This window comes from Lissotriton vulgaris, chromosome 9, assembly GCF_964263255.1.
Source record: "Lissotriton vulgaris chromosome 9, aLisVul1.2, whole genome shotgun sequence".
NCBI lineage: Eukaryota > Metazoa > Chordata > Amphibia > Caudata > Salamandridae > Lissotriton > Lissotriton vulgaris.
In genome coordinates this window covers 341,959,770-341,982,042 of record NC_141697.1, presented here as the reverse complement: position 1 = coordinate 341,982,042, position 22,273 = coordinate 341,959,770, and the positions used below count along the sequence as shown (strand labels likewise).

The 22,273-nt window shown below is 43.3% G+C and overlaps 1 protein-coding gene across 1 annotated transcript in view; it reads right to left on the bottom strand.

Annotated features, from left to right (window-relative positions):
* LOC147690097 (sodium/potassium/calcium exchanger 4-like) overlaps window positions 1–22,273 on the bottom strand; it is a 609,516-nt gene that overhangs the window by 556,129 nt on the left and 31,114 nt on the right. The window contains exon 2 of the mRNA XM_086936639.1: window positions 15,383–15,493. Coding sequence (XP_086792765.1) covers window positions 15,383–15,493 — 111 coding nt within the window. The remainder of the gene's footprint in view (window positions 1–15,382; window positions 15,494–22,273) is intronic.

Genomic DNA, 22,273 nt, shown 5'->3' with positions numbered 1-22,273 from the left:
GCGAGCAATCATGGCAGCCGCTCCCCACCGGAAGCCTGCAGGAGTCGAGGGCCCCCAAGACTTTTGTAGAATCTTCACGGCTGAGGGGACGCTTTCGAGAATGGAGCCCAAGCCCTAGCAGGCAAGCGTCCGAGTTCCAAGGTGTCCCAGGGCCATTTTAGTGGACCAGGCCCAAATCCGAAGAGCCGTCCGCCATTTTAAGAGTCCTATGGCAGCCGCCTATCGCTGCACCGCAAGAGTGGGCGCAACTCAACTACATGGTGAGCGAGACGCTGTAGCCGCAAGAGCGGGCGATAAACAGCTGAATGGAGGATGAGGCACAGTGTAGCAAAAGCGGGCGGAATGGCAACTGAAACGGTAAAGGGGCGCCCCAGTACAGCAGACGAGCCTCCACCTGGGGAGGTCCGTCCACGCCGCCTCCCCCATGCCCTCCCCGGGGCGCCCCACGCCGTTTTTCGGAGCAGCATTGTAGGATACCAAAACCAGTGCGGCAACTTACTGGACATCACCTGGGTGCCATCCACATCTCAACGCGTTCTGCTGCCTTGGGACTATTCGCACAACAGACCGCTACTGACGAGGCCTCCCCGCGCACCCCCCGGGGCGCCCCACGCTGTTTTTCTGAGCTGCATTGTAGGATACCAAAAACCAGTGCGGCACCCAGGTAACATCACCTGGGTGCCGTCCAGAACTCAGCACGTTGTGCTGCCTTGGGACTATTCGCACAAAAGAGAGCTACTGACCATTGTTGCTTCTTTTTTCCAAAAAATGTTTAAATGTATTTACAGTTTTTGTTGCGTTCTATATATTTATAAGTTAATAAAGTTTTATAATCCTACTACTTTGTTGGAGTGCTATATATTTTTAAAAAATCGGGTGAATGGGGCCGTGAATCGGGTTATTGTCATGTGTGGGCTTTGGAAGTGTGCTGCTACAGGATCGGACATTTCAAACTCAAATGCACTTTCTTTTTCTTACCTTTCCGAAGCATGGAGCGCAATAGCAGGCAGAGAAAGGGTGATGCAAGTGTTGAACACTGCCTGGCCTGGCAAGTTGCTGGCAGTGCCCCCCCCCCCGCCCGCTCCTGAAAGAGGGCACACACACACCGCCGCCCCGAGTACTTCACAGATCTTTAAAAGACCATGCGCGTGTTAATGAGGCTTAAATGGTTTATCACCCCTTCTAGAGACCCTGCATCGGCCCTCTGACGTTTCCTGGAAGAATTAACATGTAACACAATACCAAGCCCTGTCAGCTGAAACCCCCGAGGAATCGGGTTTTTGCTTGCAGGAATCGGGAGGTGGGAGACTAGCACTGAAATCGGTAGTCTCACGCCTGAATCGGGAGGGTTGGCATGTCTGGATTCTCTACAGCTGGGGCCATAAACTACATCCGCAGGGCTAGGTGATAGCCTGGGACCGGCCTGGACAATCGGACACAGAGGAAGAGGAGTGTCAGAGGGTGCGGTAGTTAATAGGGTGAAAGGGAGGTGTCGGGCGGGCACAGGGTGTGATCTCAGGGAAGAGCAGCGCAGATGGGGGGAAGTTTATGGCCCATGCATGAGAGAGAGAGCGGGGGTGACCAGTGCGTGGGGGAGATGCTTGCGAGGGTGGGGAGCCGTGCTGAGAATCGACGGCGTGCAGAGAGTGGGTCTGGTCAAGGCATCTAAAATGGCTGCCGTGCACGACAAAATTGTGGCATTGGAAAAAAGGCAAGATGGCGCAGACAATGTTTATCAATAAGGATTAATTTATAACAAAATATTTTATCGCAGTGACAAATTGGCGGTCAACACTTCCTGATTTCCATCGAATCGAACGTTAACAGACGTCACACAGCGAAAAAAAAAAAAAAGCTCACGCACAGCCGCTGGAAGACATGTATCAACATATATGAGCCTCCTCAGCCACCCTCAGAAAACATAAGGGATCAGGATACTTCTCCCGGACCCCCTTATACCTAGTAATTTAATTAAAACGAAACACAAAATGGCGAATTCCCGTTTCGCTACCAGTTTGCGGCCCAGTTCGCGGCCCGGGAAGCGCTTCTACCGTGAAAAATCAATTTTTTTTATTTTCCCCACGGGACCCTTTAATAACCCCAACATCATTCCTAGGGGGTCAAGAGGGGTCTACCTTGCCCCCTTTCATTAAATTCCCCCTTCGTTTTTCACCTCTTCTTCTCTCTCGATCCTACCGAGAGATAAGATGGCGGCCGCTCCGGACTGTTTAGAATGTTGACAGACACCGGAAAGCCAATCAGTTTCGCATCGCAAAGTTCAGTTTTGCGAAAAGTACGCGAACCGGAGCGCAGCCCGGAGCGCTGTTACAGATATATATCTTTTTTTGAACGTTAATTTCTCAAAATCCACTGAAGCACATATATTGAGACCTAGCAAAGGCACATCGGGCTAACAGTCCCTACAATTTTGCCAAGTTTCGTGCAAATCCATTCAGCCGTTCGAGCTAAAAGTGAGGCCAACCGCCCTATGGAAATTAACATGGGAAAAACGCGTTTTGGGACCCCCCTTTTTTCTCGGCCCCCCCTTGACGAAACCCCCCCAAATTTTCAAGGGCTGCTCAGAAACACAATGTGCCATTTTCCTGAAACTTTCAGCCGATTCCGTCCACAAACGCCAAAGTTATTAGACATAGAATTTTCCAAAATCCCATAGGGAAAAAATCCTAACTATATATACCTACTGGCGACAGCCAGTAGGTAATATATATATATATATATATATATATATATATATATATATATATATATATATATATATATATATATATATATATATATATATATATATATAAATATCCCATAGGGAAAAAATCCCAACTATATATGCCTACTGGCGACAGCCAGTAGGTAATATATATATATATATATATATATATATATATATATATATATATATATATATATATATATATATATATATATATATATATATATATATATATATATATATATATGTTCAGCAAACGTTGCCAACGTCCATAATGTTTACAGTTATTTTTTCTGTGCACTTCAATATTTTAGCATACATTCACAGCTTCCTACATGCAACATAGTTTCAGGCGTGGCCGGTACAGGATAGAGTGGCTGGGGAAGGGGGAGTCAACAGACGACAATATAGGGAAAATACAATTTTAAAAAATGAAAAAGAGGCGGCGAGCACAAGGTAAGTGATTTTATATATTCAGTTATTTTATTTTATTCATTCCGTCGTCTGCCGACCTCCCCGCCACCCCTCTGCTCTTACCTGTACCAGCCGCACCTGCTTACCTTGCTAACCTGACCACTATTTTTGTGATTCTTGTCTTACACAGTGGTCGGTTCACTTGGTAGGTTAGCTGCATTTTAGAAATTTCTGAATCAATTTTCGATTTTGTCTCTGTGACTATAATTTGAAATGATGTTCTTGCCTGTGCTGAACCTCTGCCCTGTGCCAGCAGAAAATGAGAACTGCTCTACCTGAACCTGCTCTGTGTGCGCTCCTATCGTCTTTTCTATTGGGTGGGGGCATGTCTGTGCGCGTACCAAACTTGTGAGGCTCTTTACTATGTTGTATCTTTTATGGTGTGTGTGTGTTCGTGTGTGTGTGTTTATGTGTGTGTGAGTGTGTGTGTCAGAGACACTGTGGGAATGCACTGCTACTGCCTTTGCTGTGAGTAAGGGATGCTTGCAGTGCTGTTTTGCATTGTGTGTCAGTTGTGTGTATGTCACATGTGTGTGGAAGGGTAAACATTTCCTGCTAAAGGAGCCCTACTCCCTGTGCAAAGACCCAGTGACCATACCAACAATCAAACAAATACACATTCAGTAATCCCCCACAATGTAGCAGCACCCCCACCCTCAGAAGGTATTGGGGTCTAGGCAGTGCCTAATTTGTAAAATAATAAGTGCCAGGGCCCTCCAAAGCACTGCCAATGACAGTACCAATACTGCTACTAACCATCACACTCCTACAAGTATGAGGATTCAGACTATTACAGGCCCCTAAAGCTATAAGAATTGCCTGGGCGGCAGATATTAGTTATTTTTTATGTATATTGAATGCATAAACAACTATTGTTTGTTCATCTCTAAATTAGACAAACTGTGCCCTATGTGGCCCACTGTCATAAGTGCCAGTATTGACAATTAAGTGCTGGTGCCGAGCACCGGAAACCGCCGGCTCAAATTAAGCGCTGGGTCCAGGTAGGAGATATCCAGAACAATCCCAACAATCAGAAGGAGGACCGCCCCCACCACCCACCACATGGTGCTGAAGCAGATTCAGAAGCATAACATATCTGCTCCAAAAACTGCCCAAATCACAGGCTCAAAGCCTGAAACCCCAGAAGTGACGACCTCCCTCTCCCTTCACTCCCACCCCATAGCTATCGGAATGAGCACTGCTGAGTATGAAGCACTGTAACTCCAACCACTATCTAGGGCGAGGTAAACCACTTTAAATATGCTATAAAAACACTGTATAGTTCTTCCTGTGTACATCAAGCACTTACATAAACCACCATAGAGAGTAGGCTGAAATGAAACATTTCCAACTTATCCAATGATTCATATCTCTTTGTATTACATAAAAAGAGCTTGTGATGCACTGGCAATGGATCAGTCAGCTGTGCCCAGGCCAAAGAAAACTGTGAAAGCTGTAAGTCATGCATCTTATCCCAGAGGTGCAGTGCTAGGTATTAAACGTCTTCTGCATTGTAATAAATTGTAAATTGTTGTGTCTTGTAAAGCGCACTGCTACCCGGAGGCCTCGTAGCGCTATAGACCGCTGGGGAACCCGTCCTGGCTTTCCCTGTGAGATAGTCCCTCCTGGGGGTCTCCAAGGTGAAACCAGGCATCCCCGGCGTTTGTGTGGGGCCGTTGTGGAGATGAGGCAAGCTAATGCCCAGAGTTGCCGAGTGTGCTCCCTGGTCGGAGTAGGCACCGATGCTAGAATTATCAGTCCGCTGATCCTGGTCCAAGACCCTGCCGCGTCGGGAATCGAACCCTGGTCCCGGGCCGTTTTCTGCACTCGGGTCTGCCGCCTCTAACCAGTGACAAATCACGCATAAGGTGCAAGTACATTGGCGCACCCTTAGTGCAGCACTATATGGAAGCTGACCACAATGAAGAGGATCTGACTTGGGCAGTTCTGGTTACCATTATGGCAAAAATAAAACCGAATTAGAGACCAAGTTGAATCGCACAGAAGCAAGATTAATAGAAAGATACCATACCTCTGAAAAGGGACTTAATGAGCGTGATGAAATTTGGGCATTGATCTGAATCCATTGACCCTTTGCTTTGACTTTGGATTTATAGTCTTTTTATACTCTGTTTCCTGATTTTGATCGAACTTACTCTGTTGTGAATCTGTATTGAGCCTTTGGCTAGATGCGATGTATTGACTGTATAGGGAAATAGGCTATATATATGTATATTTTGCTTGATCTATGTACATATATGGATAGTGTATTATATATATATATATATATAGCTTTTTGCATGCCACCATATATTTTATTACATGTTTGTGGCATTTATATATTCATGATGTTTTGTGATTCTGCGTCCTTTTATACTTGTTCTCTTTTATATTTATTATCCTTTTGAGATGTATGGTCATGGAGTTTGATTAAGAATGGGAACCCTTGTAAGTGGAAATGCAAATGTGTTTTTGGTTTAACTTCAACCTTGGGGTGTCACTAGAGGTTCATCTTTGGTGTTTTGTTCTCTCTTTTCCTATTTTATTTATTACATTTAATTATTTTGTCTTTTTAGTTTAATTCCTTTATTTTGGTGTTTTTCGGCACTTTGACTTGAGATTGGCCGGATGTAGCTGATTACTTCCTGCGTGTGCTTCGTTCGCTAGCAGTTTCCCTGTTTCAGTTCTCTCTGCCTGACTTCCGGATTTACTCAAGGATCGTTTGTCCCTTTTTGGTGTTATTGACGGCATTCACGTTCCGTCTTACGCTGACACGCCCCTTGCCCTAGGCTTTACTTAGCCGCCCGCTTTACTGCGGTGCCTACCCGGAGGAAGACGTTGCTAGTGGACACCGGTTCCTCGTACTAGTGCATATTTGGAGATTTCAGGTACCCCCCTCTCCACGTTATGCCCCTTTTGGTTCCATTCCCCGCACTGAGCTTTTTACTATGCTCGCTCTGTATGAGCCTTGGCTAGTTACTTATGATTGGGGTTTCCCGGACGGGACCGTGTCAATCTGCCTGTAGACTGTATTGGGTGTTTGCCCTGCCCTCGTCCTGCAGTTTCACTTTGATAAATAGTCCACCGACCGAGTAGCTACTGAGGTCAGTGTTCTGAGCTAGCCTTGATTCCCCGCCTCCCCGGTGTTATAACTGGCTGATTTGAATTTAGCTTGAGTTCACATATTCTCTTGGATACATCGCGCGAGGGTGCCTTTATCTATGGGGTTACTTAGTGTGGTTTTATTTATTTATTTATTTCTTTGTTTGTGGGGTCTGGCTCCAATTACCTTGTGCTTTTTTCTGTAACTGAGTGACGTGTTGAGCACATATAGATTGGAATAACTCGTGATGGGTTTTCCTTTTTTGTTTTGTTTCTTCTCCTTCTTTAACTCGACTTGATGATAGGAAGAGCGTGTGACTTGAGCCACCCCTGTGAACCATACGATTTGGAATCTATATACTGTGTTGGGCGGACACACTGTAAAGATTAAGGTATGTCTGCCAATAATGGTACTCTACTATCTATTAGAGTTTGAATACATGTGTGACTTTGGTCGTGCTCCTATGATTTATTTGTTTGTCCTTGTGATTGACACGTACAGATTTCTCGAGACTTGAGCCGAGGCGCTGGCACCTACCCCACCCTTCTGGGTGGGCTGTGGGTAGATCGAGTATAGTTGCCCTAGATTTGGACAGGGCCTTGCTAATGAGGTATTCATTTCCCTTTTTATGGACGTAATGGAATCCTTGATCTGCGCATGTTTTTGTACACTCTGGGATATAAAGGATAAATACCTATGGCTTCTATTTGGTCCTACCTTATCACATAGTTACGCGTTGCACCCTTTCTAGGTGTGGGTGTGGGTTTTTGTTGCTCTATCCTCCCCCCCTTTTTTGATTGTGGTTCTTCTCTTGAACATCATTTCTGATGCTGAAGTGATCTTGGATTCAATCGGGTGCACTTAGTGTGGTTATATTTCTTTCTATTCTTGTTTTGATTGAGCTCTCTAGTGACACTGCATTTCCACACTTGTGGGGGAGATAGATTGTTCCACTTGAATTTCTGCAGCTGTAATGTAATGTGTTTCCTTGTTTCGATAAGAAAGAGGATAAAATAATATATGTGTTTGTTGTTGTTAGAGTACCCATGTCCTGATGAAGCCTACATCATCTGGCTGAAACGCGACCGCGACTGCGTCGACACCTTTGGTTTAGAACGGAGTCCCTTAGCTCAATACAACAAAGATTTGATTTATTCATTGATGCACCTACACAAATATAGGTTGGGTAAATGTGTTAACCCCCCTGGTGCCTGTCTGTTGGGACTACCTTTTTTGTATACTCCGTTAGATTGTAAGAGGAGATACATCTGTAAATTGGTGTATGTATATATATATTTTTTCTTATATATATGATTCTTTTCCTTAGGGTACATATAAGTATTGTTTGTATTATATATGTTGTAAATTTGTATAGAATGTACATGTGATGTGTTGTGTATATATAATGTTCTCTGTTGTGCCTCTCTGGCTGCCCGCCCATATATGTATATATGAATTTATGGATATGTTTCTTTGATTTAATTTACTATTCACAAGAAAATTAATTGTTTCTTGTTTGAGAAATAAAAGTGGATTTATCCCTTCAGTACCATTTTTTTCTACTTTTCTCATCCGTGGATGACTCCTGCTCAGGTACGGGAGGGTGAGGTGGGCAGAACCCCTAACCATTTTTTCTAGGCCTCTAACCAGTGAGCCACACCTCTCCACTGCATTGTGCATTGTTTTGTGTGCATGTGTGTCTGTGTGTATATATATATATATATATATATATGTGTGTGTATATATATATTTTTTTTAAATTATACACATTCACTGAAAAAAACACAGGTTAATGTAGCGTTATAGCTCAGTGCGATAAACGATCTGTTTTTGTTTGAAAAATACCCCAGAAATTTACAGAAAAAAACAAAGGTTAAAGTAACATTGTAGTTTGGTGAATTTGTCAATGACAACATTAACATTTTGAACTAAAACAAGACACAGAAATTCACCAGTTATAGTCAACAGCACTAACCATAACTTGCGCCCCCACCGTGAACTACTGGATGACCTCACACATAACATCACTCATGACATGTTCTATGACACCATTTATGCCATCACTGGTGACATCTCAAATGCCATCATTGAGGGCTAATCGCCAAGTCCTCCAATAGCTACCAGCAACATTTTGCTGACAGCCAATCAGAGCGCTAGCTCTTGCAAGAGTCTGACTGTCGTGTGTCGGGCTAAGGGAAATAAATCTCCCTCGGCCAATCAGAACGCTCTTTTTTTAAATTGCCATTCCTGCGAGAATTTCTGAGACTCTTGCAAGCCCAACATCTATCTAAATATTTTTTTTACCCTTAATATCTCAAAAACTACTGAACGGATTTACACCAAATCACAAGAATTACAATCTGCGAACCAAGATCTACCTTCCTAGACAAGTTTGAGTAAAGCAGTATTTGCTGCTGCCTTGTCTAAAGAAATGTATGGAAAATGTATGGGGATTTTGGATTTTGGGAACCCCATTTTCTCAGCTCCCACTTGATGGATCACCCCAAAACTTTCCTGGAAGAAGCTGATGTGGATATACCTATTTTTTCCAAGGCTTTGGGTAGATTCTTCAAACAGGGTCAAAGTTATTAGCAAACCAAAAAACGCTCCATCTATGGAAAAACAGACGTAACTAACGTAAATATATCTACCTAGGGGCAATATATATATATATATATATATATATATATATATATATATATATATATATATATATATATATATATATATATATATATATATATATATATATTGTCCCCAGTCTTCTTCCCAACTGATTTTATGGCAGCACCGAACCCAAGGATCCAAAGTGGTTTATTCTCCAAACCACAAGAGATAATTTAAAGCATTTTTATTCAAATAAATTCATTATGCCAGGAAATCAACAAATATTTAATGGCCTATGCTTTTTATCATAACATCTTTCACTGGGCCTCAAATCCACTCTTTGGTTTCCCCTATACCTAGCCATAAAGTCCTTCTTCCATGTTATTAGTCCATCGGCCCCAGGATGGTTTTTTCTGGTCCAGGGAATTCATAGCTTTGCAGATCAGGCTGGTCTGTTCCCATGAGGAACAGTGTCAAGGCTGATTCACATATGGCTGGGTCTGAACTGGGTGGAGAAGTGAGCTAAAGAACGATGATGGATTTAACCCAGATCTGTGACTGGGGGCGACTGTCTGAAAAATTTCAGAGCTCCGTCCATCATCCCTTGTGTTGCTTTGTTTGCCCTAAGTTGTAAGAGTATTCCCAGACGTGGGTCCCTTGCTCACTTTGCCACTGGATTCAAGCTACCCTGGCTGATGAGGGGTGTTACCCCAAAACCAGTCCCAGAAGGCCTATTTCTGGTACCGGGAAGACCTGGCTAGGCAGTTCGGGCTGGACTGTTCCATGATGGACAGGGTCAAGACTGATTTGCATATGGCTGGGTCTGAACTGGGGTGGTGAAGAGAGCTAAAGAACTATGATGGATTCAAACCAGATCTGTGACCGGGGTGAGTGTCTGAAAAGTTTCAGCGGTCCGTCCATCATCTCCTTGTCTTTGCTTTGTTCGCCCTAAATTGGCAGGGTATATGGCCAGATGTGGGTCGTTTGCTCACTTTGCCACTGGATTCAAGCTCTCCTGGCTAATGAGGGGGTTTACCCCGATACCGGTCCCAGGATGCTTATTTTCAGTCAAGGGAAGACCTGGCTTGGCAGTTCAGACTGGACCGTTCCTATGAGGAACAGGGTCAAGACTGATTAGCATATGACTGGGCATGAACTGGGGCGGCGAAGTGAGCTAAAGAACAATGATGGATTCAACCCAGATCTGTGACTGGGGGTGAGTGTCTGAAAAGTGTCAGTGCTCCGTCCATCATCTCCTTGTGTTTGCTTTGGGTTAGTCCAATAACAACTAGACCATTATCTTCAAGCTTCAATTGGAACACTTTTGCCACCATTTTCCACAATGTGTCTATTTTATTGAAAATACACCTTGTTCACAAAATTCATCACGATCTCTCTCCCTATGGCTTTATAGGAGCATGTGGTGCTTAATAACGGTACCCTGATAATGTTGTGATGGATATTTAGCAGGTTTTTTAGGGATCTTCAATGATGACACATTTAATCAAGCATCATAAAGTGTGCAAACACATTAGTGCAAACATAGGCATGTGTGACAAAGTGCTTCATGCATCTGTGTAAAAAGTTGTAAACACTAATTTCCCCACAAACTCATAAAGTGCTATGTGATCAGTGCAGAGTGTTTCTAATAAAGATTGACCTCTCAGTCACTAACTAGTTTTTAAATAGAATTACAATACTTAACTAAATGAGCCCAAAATATTTCATAAACATATACCAGATCTAGCTCCTGCAGCCAAAAGGAAGAAGAAGGCTCTAGTAGTGACATTGCTATGGAGCAGTTTAAGTCTGACCTGATTTCTCAGTTCACCGGCCATTTAACAGCCACCCTTGAGACTTGTCTCCAACCTATTTGCGCCTGTCTGGAGAACATTGAATCACTTTTGTTCTCACATTTTAGAACAGAGGGTGGAGGTGTCAACAACGCTGCAGTTTCTGATGCCTCTGAATTCTTGTCAGCATAAAACAGTAACTTTGGTTTCAACAATTACTCCAGATTTGTTTTTCGTGTGGCGTCAAAAATATGACTTTAGGTTTGCGTTGCTCTTGTACCCCCTTGCAAGAGCAACACAACCCGGGTCATAACTATTGCCGTCAGTATCTTAAACTACAAGGCTTTTAGCCTTTCTGGCATTCACTCAGTGTGTCAGATTAGCAATCTAATATACCAGTCTACCTCTGTCGGTGCGGCCCAGGTGGAAGTTACACTTGAAGGTTATACATAATTTCTACTGGATACAGCTGCTGCATACAGTCTTGAACATTGCACTGTTTGTTCCTTGCAGAAAAAACTACGGAATTGTACTCCGTAAATAAAAATATATTCTGATATTCAGTAGACTTAAATCACTAATAGTAATTGAAAGTTGGCAGCTCCTCTATAGGGACGTTTGGGCGCCGCGCCCTGCAGAAACATAAATGGTAATAACTACCAGTTGTTTCTGCCTTCTCGCACGGCGAGAAAGCAGACGTTCCTGGTTGGGGGTGGGCGGTCCTGCTCGAGGGCAGGGGGGAGTGGCTTGCCCACTGTTGTTCATACTGACTGTTTGGGCAGCCTGAGGCCGCCCAAAAAGTCAATATGAACAACAGTGGGCAAGCCAATCCCTCCTGCCCTCGAGCAACACCGCCCACTCTCCCTGTTCTCTATGTATGCTGGAGCATACATGGAGAAAATGACCCAGGTGGGGGGCGGCCTCACCAATCACAACGCTGCATTGGAGGGGAGGGAGGCTGCCGCAGCCTTGCTGATGACAAGCGCCCTAGGAATGACTTCAAAACGCAGGACGGCGGGAATCGGGAGTCTTGGGACTTAAGCAAAAGCGGGAAGGTAAGTTTTACTTTCATTTGATTTATCCCGCCTTCCCCCCATCCCCTCCGCGGTGCGACGACCCCATTTCCACCACCCCACCCACCTGTAATGCCGGCCACGACTGTAGGAATCTGTTGTGTTTTGTGTACTGATTTCTGTTGTCCAAAGAATTACGCATCAAAGATGGAATATTGAATGGCTTCTGCTGACTGTGAATGACAATGTATAGGTTTCTCTCTGAGCACAAAGTATTCCATTGTTCGGGAGCTTCTGGTTATCCCCAGAACACTACTTACCAGGCTTTGCTCTAATAGTTCTTGTTTGATGACATTCCTCTTCCTATGGCGCTACATAATTAAGCCATAGTTATCATTGTATTTTATTTGCGTCTCCTGTGCATTGTCGTCTCTTTCTATACTTATGCTTCACTTGATCCCAAATCTGTGCCAGTGGTTGTTAGTGGTGAGCTCCGGCTTTCATTTGCGCAGTGGGGATTATTTCTTATCATCAGTTTAGTCCAGCAAAAGAGAGAAGGGAGAATAGGGAGAATGAAGAATATGGGAAAACAGTGATCAAGGGAGAAAGCATGAGCGAAAAAGAGCCTAGAAGAGTGAGATAAAGAGACAAGCAGTGTGTGCTGGTGAAAGAAAGTCTTAACTGCCTATACCTACGTTCCTGCTTGCTTCTCACTTGGCGCTTCTACCTGGTACTTTTCACTCACGGGTGTATGGAGAGGAACAGGCGATGTATAGGGTTTGACCTTTCACCTCATCCTCTTTCTTTAGTTCTTTCCCTTGTGGCTGAACCGCCTCTCTCCTACCTACAAATCTCTGCTTCCTAGAGGCTTTTAATAAGTCAGATATGCTATTATCTGTCATGTAAAATAAAAACAGATGCTCGCTCCCCACAGTGCAGTTTTTATGCCCTGCCACTTTCAAATGTCACCAGCCGCCACTGTAAGTTGAATCAAATGAAAATGTATCAATAGTCATTCGGTACATGTCAGAAAATGTCCAAACTAAGACCTGTACTCTAGGACTAGACAAATGAACAACCCTGCAGCCTTGCGTCATTCTGCAGTGCAATCAGCCCCATTCACCTGCTTTAAAAAACCCGATTACAGCATAAGTACTGTCGTACCGTACCCTACACATCTTTAGGTGTACCAACTCCTGAAGCAGGCAGAATTATCAGACGTATATGGTTGAAACAGGTTAGGTGGAGAGTCAAAAACGCCTCACATAGGTGTAGTCAGCAGACCGCAGTGACATCTGACCCCTTCAGAATGCTGCCACAGGGAAAACCCAACATCCAGCACAACACTGCTCTTATTATACTAGGCACGATTTGCCTAAGACAACTCCACATGGGCAAACCTACCATCCTGGACACATACGCCTACGGATAGGAGTTAAGGCACCAAGTAATTGGCAGGCGTGCGCTATATAAAAACTTCTTAACATAACATTACCTATAATGCGTGCCAACAAGGGTTCCATAAGAAACACTTACAAACTGATCACCTTTAATGCCCATCATTGGTATGTATTGTGTTTCATTCTTTTTTTTGCTGGTTTGTAAGATGCAACATACCCCAATGAAATTACATCCCACTAAAAGCCAGAGAGAAACGGGTTTTTAACTTATATGAGTGAATGCTGCTAGGGCCAGCCCCATCAAACACTCGCGGGCTGTCTACCTGGTGATGCCTGGCCTCGCTTGAGCATGTCTCACCATCCCTTCCTCCTCCACCAGGTCACGATTTCCTTCTGCAGAGGAAAGGCAATAGCGCGAATGCCTTATTAATTCGCTCTAAAGGCATAAGTGTTGCTAAATCTATTGTGGATGACACTTACCGCAATGCAGCACTCCCGCCCACAGTCACCCAAGCAAACAAATGACAGACTGCCACTTAGGTACTTCTGACACTGCACGTGCATATGAGGATTTACTTGTGCATATGGCCATTCCTATGGTGAGCAGGGGCAGCTCGGTGCTGGCACCACAGTGGGGTGTCACGAGCCTGGGGGTGCACAGTGCTGCATGTTAATGGGGCTCCCAGGATTCAGGGTAGCACACATGGCACAAGGCGAACAGTAAAATTGCAATATCCGTGGTCGGCAGACTTACAACTACAGACACAAAACACTGCGACGCAGGTCTTTCTATTAAGGGCATTTTGGGCCCTATTTAGATTTTTTAAAGGAAATGGAAACCTCCAATTTCGGAGGGAGAAAACTCTAAATACAAACTACAATCCACCAGACTAATGTACTCCACCATATTAATATGCAGAAAATTCATATCATGGTTTCCTGTGGAAGGATTTCCAATTCCTTTCAGACTCTTAGTTAAACTATTAATTCTTTTGTAATTTCTTATTACAAGCAAATACACTCAATGTGAAAAGAAGTGCTAGCCCCTTGTAAATTCATTATAATTGACTAGTGTCATCACAAACCCCTCGTAGACAAGGTATATTACTGAAGCCTCTTACCTTCTGTCAAAAAAGTAAATATTTTAACCATACCTTGACTGAGGAAGGGCACTCTGCCAACATTCCGTTGTCTTTCAATTTCCTGCAGACATTTTCAGTATTATTTCACTTAAATCCACATTTTCGAAGTAAAAAAAGAAAATGCCTATAACTTCATCGATTACACGGTTTCATGAGAGGGAATCTCTGCTGAAAAACCACACAGACCCATGAGGCTACTGCCCTCCATTTGCCTCGTAATGGTATTTTTCCAAACGACACATGTTTTTCCAAAGCACTCTGTAGGGAACGCCTGAAAAAGCCTTCCTCGGAAAAATAGCTGCACTTTACAAACAATAGAAGACTTCCTGCTTTTTTGAATTTCTGAACGGGGCATATATTGCCTTCTGTTTATACATACTTAAATTAATATTTGAACATGATGACATAACCATATCGCATTACACTTGCAATGGGTGCTTCTGCACACTGGAAATTATATATATATATATATATATATATATATATATATATATATATATATATAGATAGATAGATAGATAGATAGATACACCCATTATATGTTGCATTTGTTTTTTATACTCACCATCTTTCAATAATAACATATTATATGGAATAAAATACTCCCAAATTCATATATGGAGGATGGAATTCACCAGGAGTTCGAGCACTTAATGAAGGGGATCTTCACGTGGACTCTTGATGCTGTGCAGTCATGGAGCTTCTTGGTGAAATGCATTCTGGGCCAAGACGGTCTGGCCAGTGGCCACAGGGGCATTCTGGCACTGGTGAGGGGAGAGTGGGAGACCGCAAAAGGTTTTAACAAGGCCTGAAGCAGCATCTAGCCCGGACTCTAGCTGGTATTTCAGTACAACCCTGCCAATTGCTGTTGAAGGAGAGTAGGAACAAATGTGAAAGATTGCATTTTAGGTTTCCGCTCGTTTTCTGACCTACGGCTCCAAAGGCGCTCGTGTATAATGATAAGCAAACTGGCGCAATGCTTTGTTCCATGCAAGTGCTAAGACAACCATAGTAAATGAACCCCTCTATGTAACAGATTTTTGGGTTTTGGTAGTGTTCTCAGCATCCTCCATGTGGAGAATCAGCCGCATGGATGGTACCACTGGACCAGTAAAGCCTTACCTGGCTCCGTGCAGTTCCGACGATCTAAGCTCCCATTGTCCGTCGCCATTAGCTTCCTGTTCTTCCACGTGTCTGACCGAAACTTGTTGCCTCCAAAAGATGTTTCATGTCCTACAATCACAGACAACAAATAATACATCAGTTTTTTTCCAGATTCATGTCAGAATCATAGGTTAGAAACAAATTATCCAATCTATCTAATGATGAAAATAAAAACAGGACTAAAGTATTGAACGCAGGCAACAAAGAGGCCAAAAGTAGGTAGATGTTGATGAAAGCGAAACACTGACACCAGTCCCTAATTTTGATTGCTGTATAAATCCTATTTCAGGCACAAACTGGAATTTGTGCTGCAATTAGGATTTTGACTTTTGCAGTCTTTACTGCATATCAGCAAAGATCTTCGGATATCTTACACAAGAAAAAACCTGGTGAGATATATGTGAGAAAATTAAGCATGTGCGCAAAATCCGTTCCGCTCGCGGATTTTGCGGATTTTCGGCAAATTCACAATCCGCGAATTCCCGCGAATTTGCCGAAAATCCGCAAATCCGCAAACGGAACGCATCCGGGGGGGCAAAAGTTCAAGCTTCAAGCTTTTAACTATTTTAGAAGCACTAATAGATAAAATGAAGCAGGTGCTGGAGTTTAACTGAATTCGAGCTTCAACTCGAGCTCCTGCTTTATTTTATCTATTAGTGCTTCCTGATGAAGCTAACTTAGTAACTATTTTAGAATGGCGCTGGCAGCTTGCCGGCGCCATTCTAAAATAAAACAGGAGTGGGGCAGAGGGCAGAAGGGCACAACAACGAGTGTGGCAGAGGGCAGAAGGGCACAACAACTAGTGGGGCAGAGGGCAGAAAGGGAACATCAACGAGTGTGGCAGAGGGCAGAAGGGCACAACAACGAGTGGGGCAGAGGGCAGAAGGGCACAAAAACGAGTGGGGCAGAGGGCAGAAAGGGCACAACAACGAGTGGGGTAGAGGGCAGAAGGGCACAACAACGAGTGGGGCAGAGGGCAGAATGGCACAACAACGAGTGGGGCAGAGGGCAGAAGGGCACAACAACGAGTGGGGCAAGGGGCAGAAGGGCACAACAACGAGTGGGGCAGAGGGCAGAAGGGAACAAAAATGAGTGGGGCAGAGGGCAGAAAGGGCACAACATTGAGTGCGGCAGAGAGCAGAAGGGAACAAAAAAGAGTGGGCAGAAAGGCACAAAAAAGTGGGGCAGAGGGTAGAAGGGCACAAACACGAGTGGGGTAGAGGGCAGAAAGGCACAAAAACAAGTGGTACAGAGGGCAGAAGGGCACAAAAAACAAGAGGGTGGCAGTGATGAACCAGAGGGCGCATCGCGTTCTCACACAAAGTAAACCCCGCGAACACGCAAAGCGCCCCGCGAACACGCAAAAATAAAAAAATCCGCAAATTTGCACAAATTCACGAATTTTGCGGATTGCGAATTCGCAAATCTGTAAATTTGCGGATCGCGAATCCGCAAAATTCGCCCATGCTTAGAGAAAATATAGGTGGAAACTGGTACAACATGCACCAACTGCATGCACAAACTCTGATACCATATGTTATTCCTCATTCTGATGTGTGAAACTGCGGAATGGGTGGGTAATACTGCACCTCGTGTTGATGATAGAGCCTGTAGAATTGTGTTCACTTGTTTAAATGTTCTTGTCAAAGGCAATAGGCCTTTCCTGAATCTTCAGAAAGTTCTGACCAAGCATGTAGGACTTGTTGTGTTCCCTGTGGAATGCCATATCGTGTTTCACTTGGCCTCTATATGGATGCTGCTACCTTGAGGGCACTCAAATCTTCACTCTGTGCCTTGCAATACCAGCAGACTAGATTAATGAGGGTCGATCTCCTTTCGATAAATCTTCAGGATAGATGATATGCACGTGGATTATTCTACAAACCTCTCCCCCCAGCCCTTGTGTTGTCAACTGGTGCTGATAACAATAATACAGGGGCCTATGGTACCAAATCCGGTTGCGGCCTGATAATCTTTGGATGCCCCTGGGCTCCCTGACCCATTCCGCACATCCAATGTGCTGGGTCGTGTCACTGCTTTATTGTATTAAAAGGGCTAACTGGTGTATCAGGGCTATTAGTGAGTATTTAAAGAGAAGAGCCCTAAACACAAATGCATATGATCCCAGAGAACTCACATAGGAAAATACATACAGGAAAATCCACACCACAGAAGAAGAGAAGGTTTAAAGTACCAACCATGAAGGTTAATTTAAAAATTGAAAATCATTACAGAAGACAAAAAAGGCAATAGTCAATCAATTCAGAATATTCAAAAATACAAATAAAATGTAAATCGGCATTGACAGTGGAAGCTGAGCCCTAATCTAGACAACCGCCAGAACAGAATACGGTTGAGCACAAAGTAGATAAGAACCAACGTGCATTTGTCAGAAGAATTGCTCAGTTATCATAAAAGAAATAGTATAAAAAAATATATTCCAAGTTCAGATCAATGAAAGGCTTGACATGTAGTCTGCGCTAAGGAGCAAGTGGAAATCTGTGGGTCGTCTCCCAAATGGAGAGTTTTTTATACAATTTTAGAAAGAGAACTCTACAGTGGCTGTGGATCCATATAAAAGTTAAACATTATTAACCAATGGTAAAATAGAAAACACATCATATGGTAATATGAAGTTTACTCTACTCCTGTATTATGCCCTACAACAGAAACAAAGATTAATTTAAAATAAAAACAGCCTCCCATCCCAGTCCAGCCGAAGGAAATGGCCTTTCAGTGAAAATCAGTTCTCTCCAGGAACATCATGGACAGAAAATAATAACTTGTAAAATGTTACAGTGCAAACAAGACCTTATAAGTAACTGAATTCCATACAATTAACTGTAAGATTGAAGGTCACATCTAAGGCTCCCCAGTGCACAGCCAGAGAAAGAGAAAACACATTACATGCACTTAATCTCACAGGCATTTTGAAAGTACACTTGAAAAAACGACAAGGACCACTAATGTCAGGTATTAAAAAAACTAATTGATATTGAGCACAGTTAAAAAAACTGCATTTGAATCTCTCTATTATTAAGTAAAGCAGAAAATAACCAGTTATGGAATTTGCTTCCACACTCACAAAGGCCTGGTAGTGGTCTTCCTGACAGTGGTAATTTCTCTTGAATATAAATAGGTGACTTGACAAATGATCAAGTGTTCTTCAAACACACATAACCCTATGGGACACTCAGGCACTGCATTGCACATCAGAACAGAGGACTACATTGTTCTTTTGAAAAATAAAGAGTTTTGCAGCAGCTCAGCTTTTGAAACCAGGCCCTCCCCTTTCACAGTGCCTCAGTATAGCCCTCTCCTGCTGCACGCTATAGGGTGCTGCGAATGAGTTGAACTGTTGTTGGCTTAGTCGATCTTTGGGATGCACGCCCAATCCCACCGCTCACCACTCCACATCATGAAGTAGCCTCATTTACCATTACGGTTAAGAAGAAAGGGTGGAAGCAGGAAAGCGCAGCTGTGTATTCCTGTATTTGTTTGTGTCTGTGTGTGTAAGCAAGGGACTAACACAAACATTAGGAATACCGATTTCCTAAATGCGAATAAATCCAAATCACTATTAAGGAATCAGTATTCCAAATGTATGAATTTTTTTCTCCAAAATAGCCATTACTAGTATGCCATAAATCGACCTACACCATGCATATTAATGAGGTAGGTCTCACTATGCACCAGCCACACCAAGATGATCTTGCCTGCTCTGCTGAAATCTTTAATCTTTGGATCACCACCTGCACAGATGGCATGGCACCTCTCAAAACAAGGACCACAGCCAAGATCAAACCACAAGATAGCTTGTGTGTTAATGACCTTTGATGCACTAAGTGGCACTGCAAGCAGCTTAAGAGCTGATGGAGACTCACCCACAAGAAGAGTGACAAACAAACCTACAAATCACCCCTGTGACAATGCCACCAACAACTGAAAGACACCAAGTACTCAGACCTAACAGACCAGAGTAACAGAAAGACAATGGAACATATTTACTTATGCAAGGATCGCAGGCAGCATAAAATATGCTTTGTAAAAGTATCTTCCTAATGTAGTTATGAAAATTCAACCTTCACTGTCTTTTCAGATTTTTGCTAATCATGAAAGAAGACTTTGAGGCAAGCTTCTCTTACATTCCTGGTTGAAACAAAAACAAATTGAATTTATTTCCAAATTTGCAACTCTTTAGACAAAAGTATCTTTACTTTCAGAGAGAAAACTGCAGTTAATGGCTGCAAACTGTTGGTACATACATTTCTTTTAATATCTAGCATTCCCCACTCTTACACGTTAAGCATTCAACACTGTGGGATGCTGAGTACACTTAGCGGTGACTCAGCTAAGGTATAAATGCAGAGTTTTCTTCATGATAGAACACCTTTATCTAAAATGTATTACAACAGGGTTTTAAACTGCAATGGCGAATCTGGAGCTACTATATGTTATATCATGCTTATCATTGAAGTTTCTTGATAATACCACACTTGCACAGCACAAGGAGGCAGTTCACGAGGATTAGTGTAAATCAACTCTCAAAAATATATTGGAAACAAAACTCTGGGAATCCTTGTGAAAAATAGCAAACGTACATATTGAGACCTGAAAGAGACAGAAGACTTCCATTTGTGCATTTGCATTTAGAAAAGGCCACAAGAATAAACAAATTAGCATATTTAATTATGAGCCGTCTGGAGGAACATACAGTGGCCCATGATTTTGCTCTCTGCTTCCTTCCATGCCCACAGCTATCATTCACATAGTAGAAACTGTCATTCCCCTGAGTAAATGGTCACTGACCGCAAATTGTCATCAGGAATCTTTTAATTCTCTGTGAGTACAGGAGAGACAGCAACCTATGAATGCCTGTAATTGGAAGTCGAAGAGTGGATGGGAACTATCTTCCATGGTCTTTACCTTGTAACTTGCAGTGTTAGTATTTTGAGTCACAAATGCACTGCAAAAGAGAATGTCACTTTGCAAACAAATACATCTAGTATTATGGGGTAACCCAGTGCCCCTCAGAACCTGGCTGTGAAGATGAGGAGAAATGTTGGTTCTGTCGGGTACAGAATTGCTTTTATTCTTGTTGAGAGCAAGACCACTGACTCATTGTCAGTGAAATTGCTCTCCCACCCTCGCAGCTCCACCATTAAGTGAGGCCTCTCCGGAGCCCCTGCACTCCTGTAGTGTTTGGTGTTCGAGGCCCTCCTCCACCTGCAGGTTATACCTGCGCCTCTTCCCTGGTGATCCAGTGGACCTCTGACTCCTTTCTCTTGCTCCGCTTTCTGCCTCTTCTGCTCTGTTTTTCTCCTGTTAGCTCTTTCACCCTTTCACTCTTCTTAGCACTCTTCTTCTGCTTTCTGCTCCATTTTCCACCCTTTCACTCTTTTTAGCACTCTTCTTCTGTTTTCTGCTCCATTTTCACCCTCTATTCTTCCCACCTTTTTACTCTTCAGATCTTTTTCTTTTCTTTTTCACCCTTTTTACTCTTTACTTTCTCCTCTATTGCTTGTTTTCCCCCATTTTATCCCACCGCTGCTGCCCCGCTGCTTCTCCCCCCCCCAGCGCGACCAGCACAGCCTCCCAGCTGTCCAGCCCTCCCCGACCCCTACTTAATGGAGAGGGCAAGATCTCCCATCGCTTCTTGACCCAAGACTCATGTGTCAAGAAGCGACAGTAGAGTTTGCCCACTGTGCTGCCGTTTTGATGTGATTCATCACATCCTTGGACAACCCTGTCTTGGTTTCAAATTATCCCTACCAGGACCCTGCATGATTCATCCTTCATGAATCGGTCTTACAGTAGATCACAATATGAAGACAGTCGAAGTCTGAATTACTTCTTCTTTGGGCTGACACTGTTTTCCCTCCGCCTGAGGAAGACCCTCCGTGACCATTAGCATCCTGCACATTTGTGGGTCGAAACGTCGACGCGCTAGTCAAATTCCTGACCCTTTTCTCTCTGCGCCATACCTAAAGGAAATTCAACTCCCCAGCGGATCTGAGATTCATGTATTTAGGGATGGATAAAACCTGAATGACCTTTTTAAGCAGCAATGCTGCACTATATATATGTGGTTCACAATGGGCACGTTCTTTCACTGTGTTACTTCAGTACCGGCTCCGTTTTGCTTATTACTTGTGGCAGCCCCTTAGTGTCATGTACACAATGTAAAAATAAGAAAAAAAGTGATTATTTTTCTTCGATATAAAGCTTTGATTTATTCATGATTGGTGTATCTTCTTGTTGTTCCCTTCCCTCATTGTTTTAATTGATAGCTATTTTTCCCTTTGAATTTCATTTGACAGATATTTGACACTCTTTATACAAAATATTACGATGTATGCATATGTTTGAAGGAACGAATAAAGTAAATATTAGGTGTAAAAATTGGGATTGATAAACAAACTTTGAGAATGCCTGACTCTTGCATTTATGCCTTTCAACTAAGTTAGTGGAGTTATCCCTAGTACAATGTGTGGAGTTATAACCAACTTAGTTCAGTGGAGCTTGCAATTTGGTTTCTTTACATTTTTGTTTCCCCTGGTACTGATTTCTCAGTATTTTGTGGGATGCTTGGAGGGATTTGCGAATGTCCTGCCACTGGAGGTTCCAGTCATTTGGAGATGTATTTTCCCAGGTCTGTGGCTTACCTTCCTTGATAGGTGTGCGCAGCAGTAGGCTTAGAGACCTGGAGGCTGCGGTACATCCTTGACGTGCCCTCAAATGCCCTAACTAACTTTTCAAAGTGTGTGAGTTGTTTGGTCACTGCTGCCACATTGGATGGGTGAAGGGCCCAATGTTGAAACTAGCAGTATTTAACGTGGGCTATCTTTG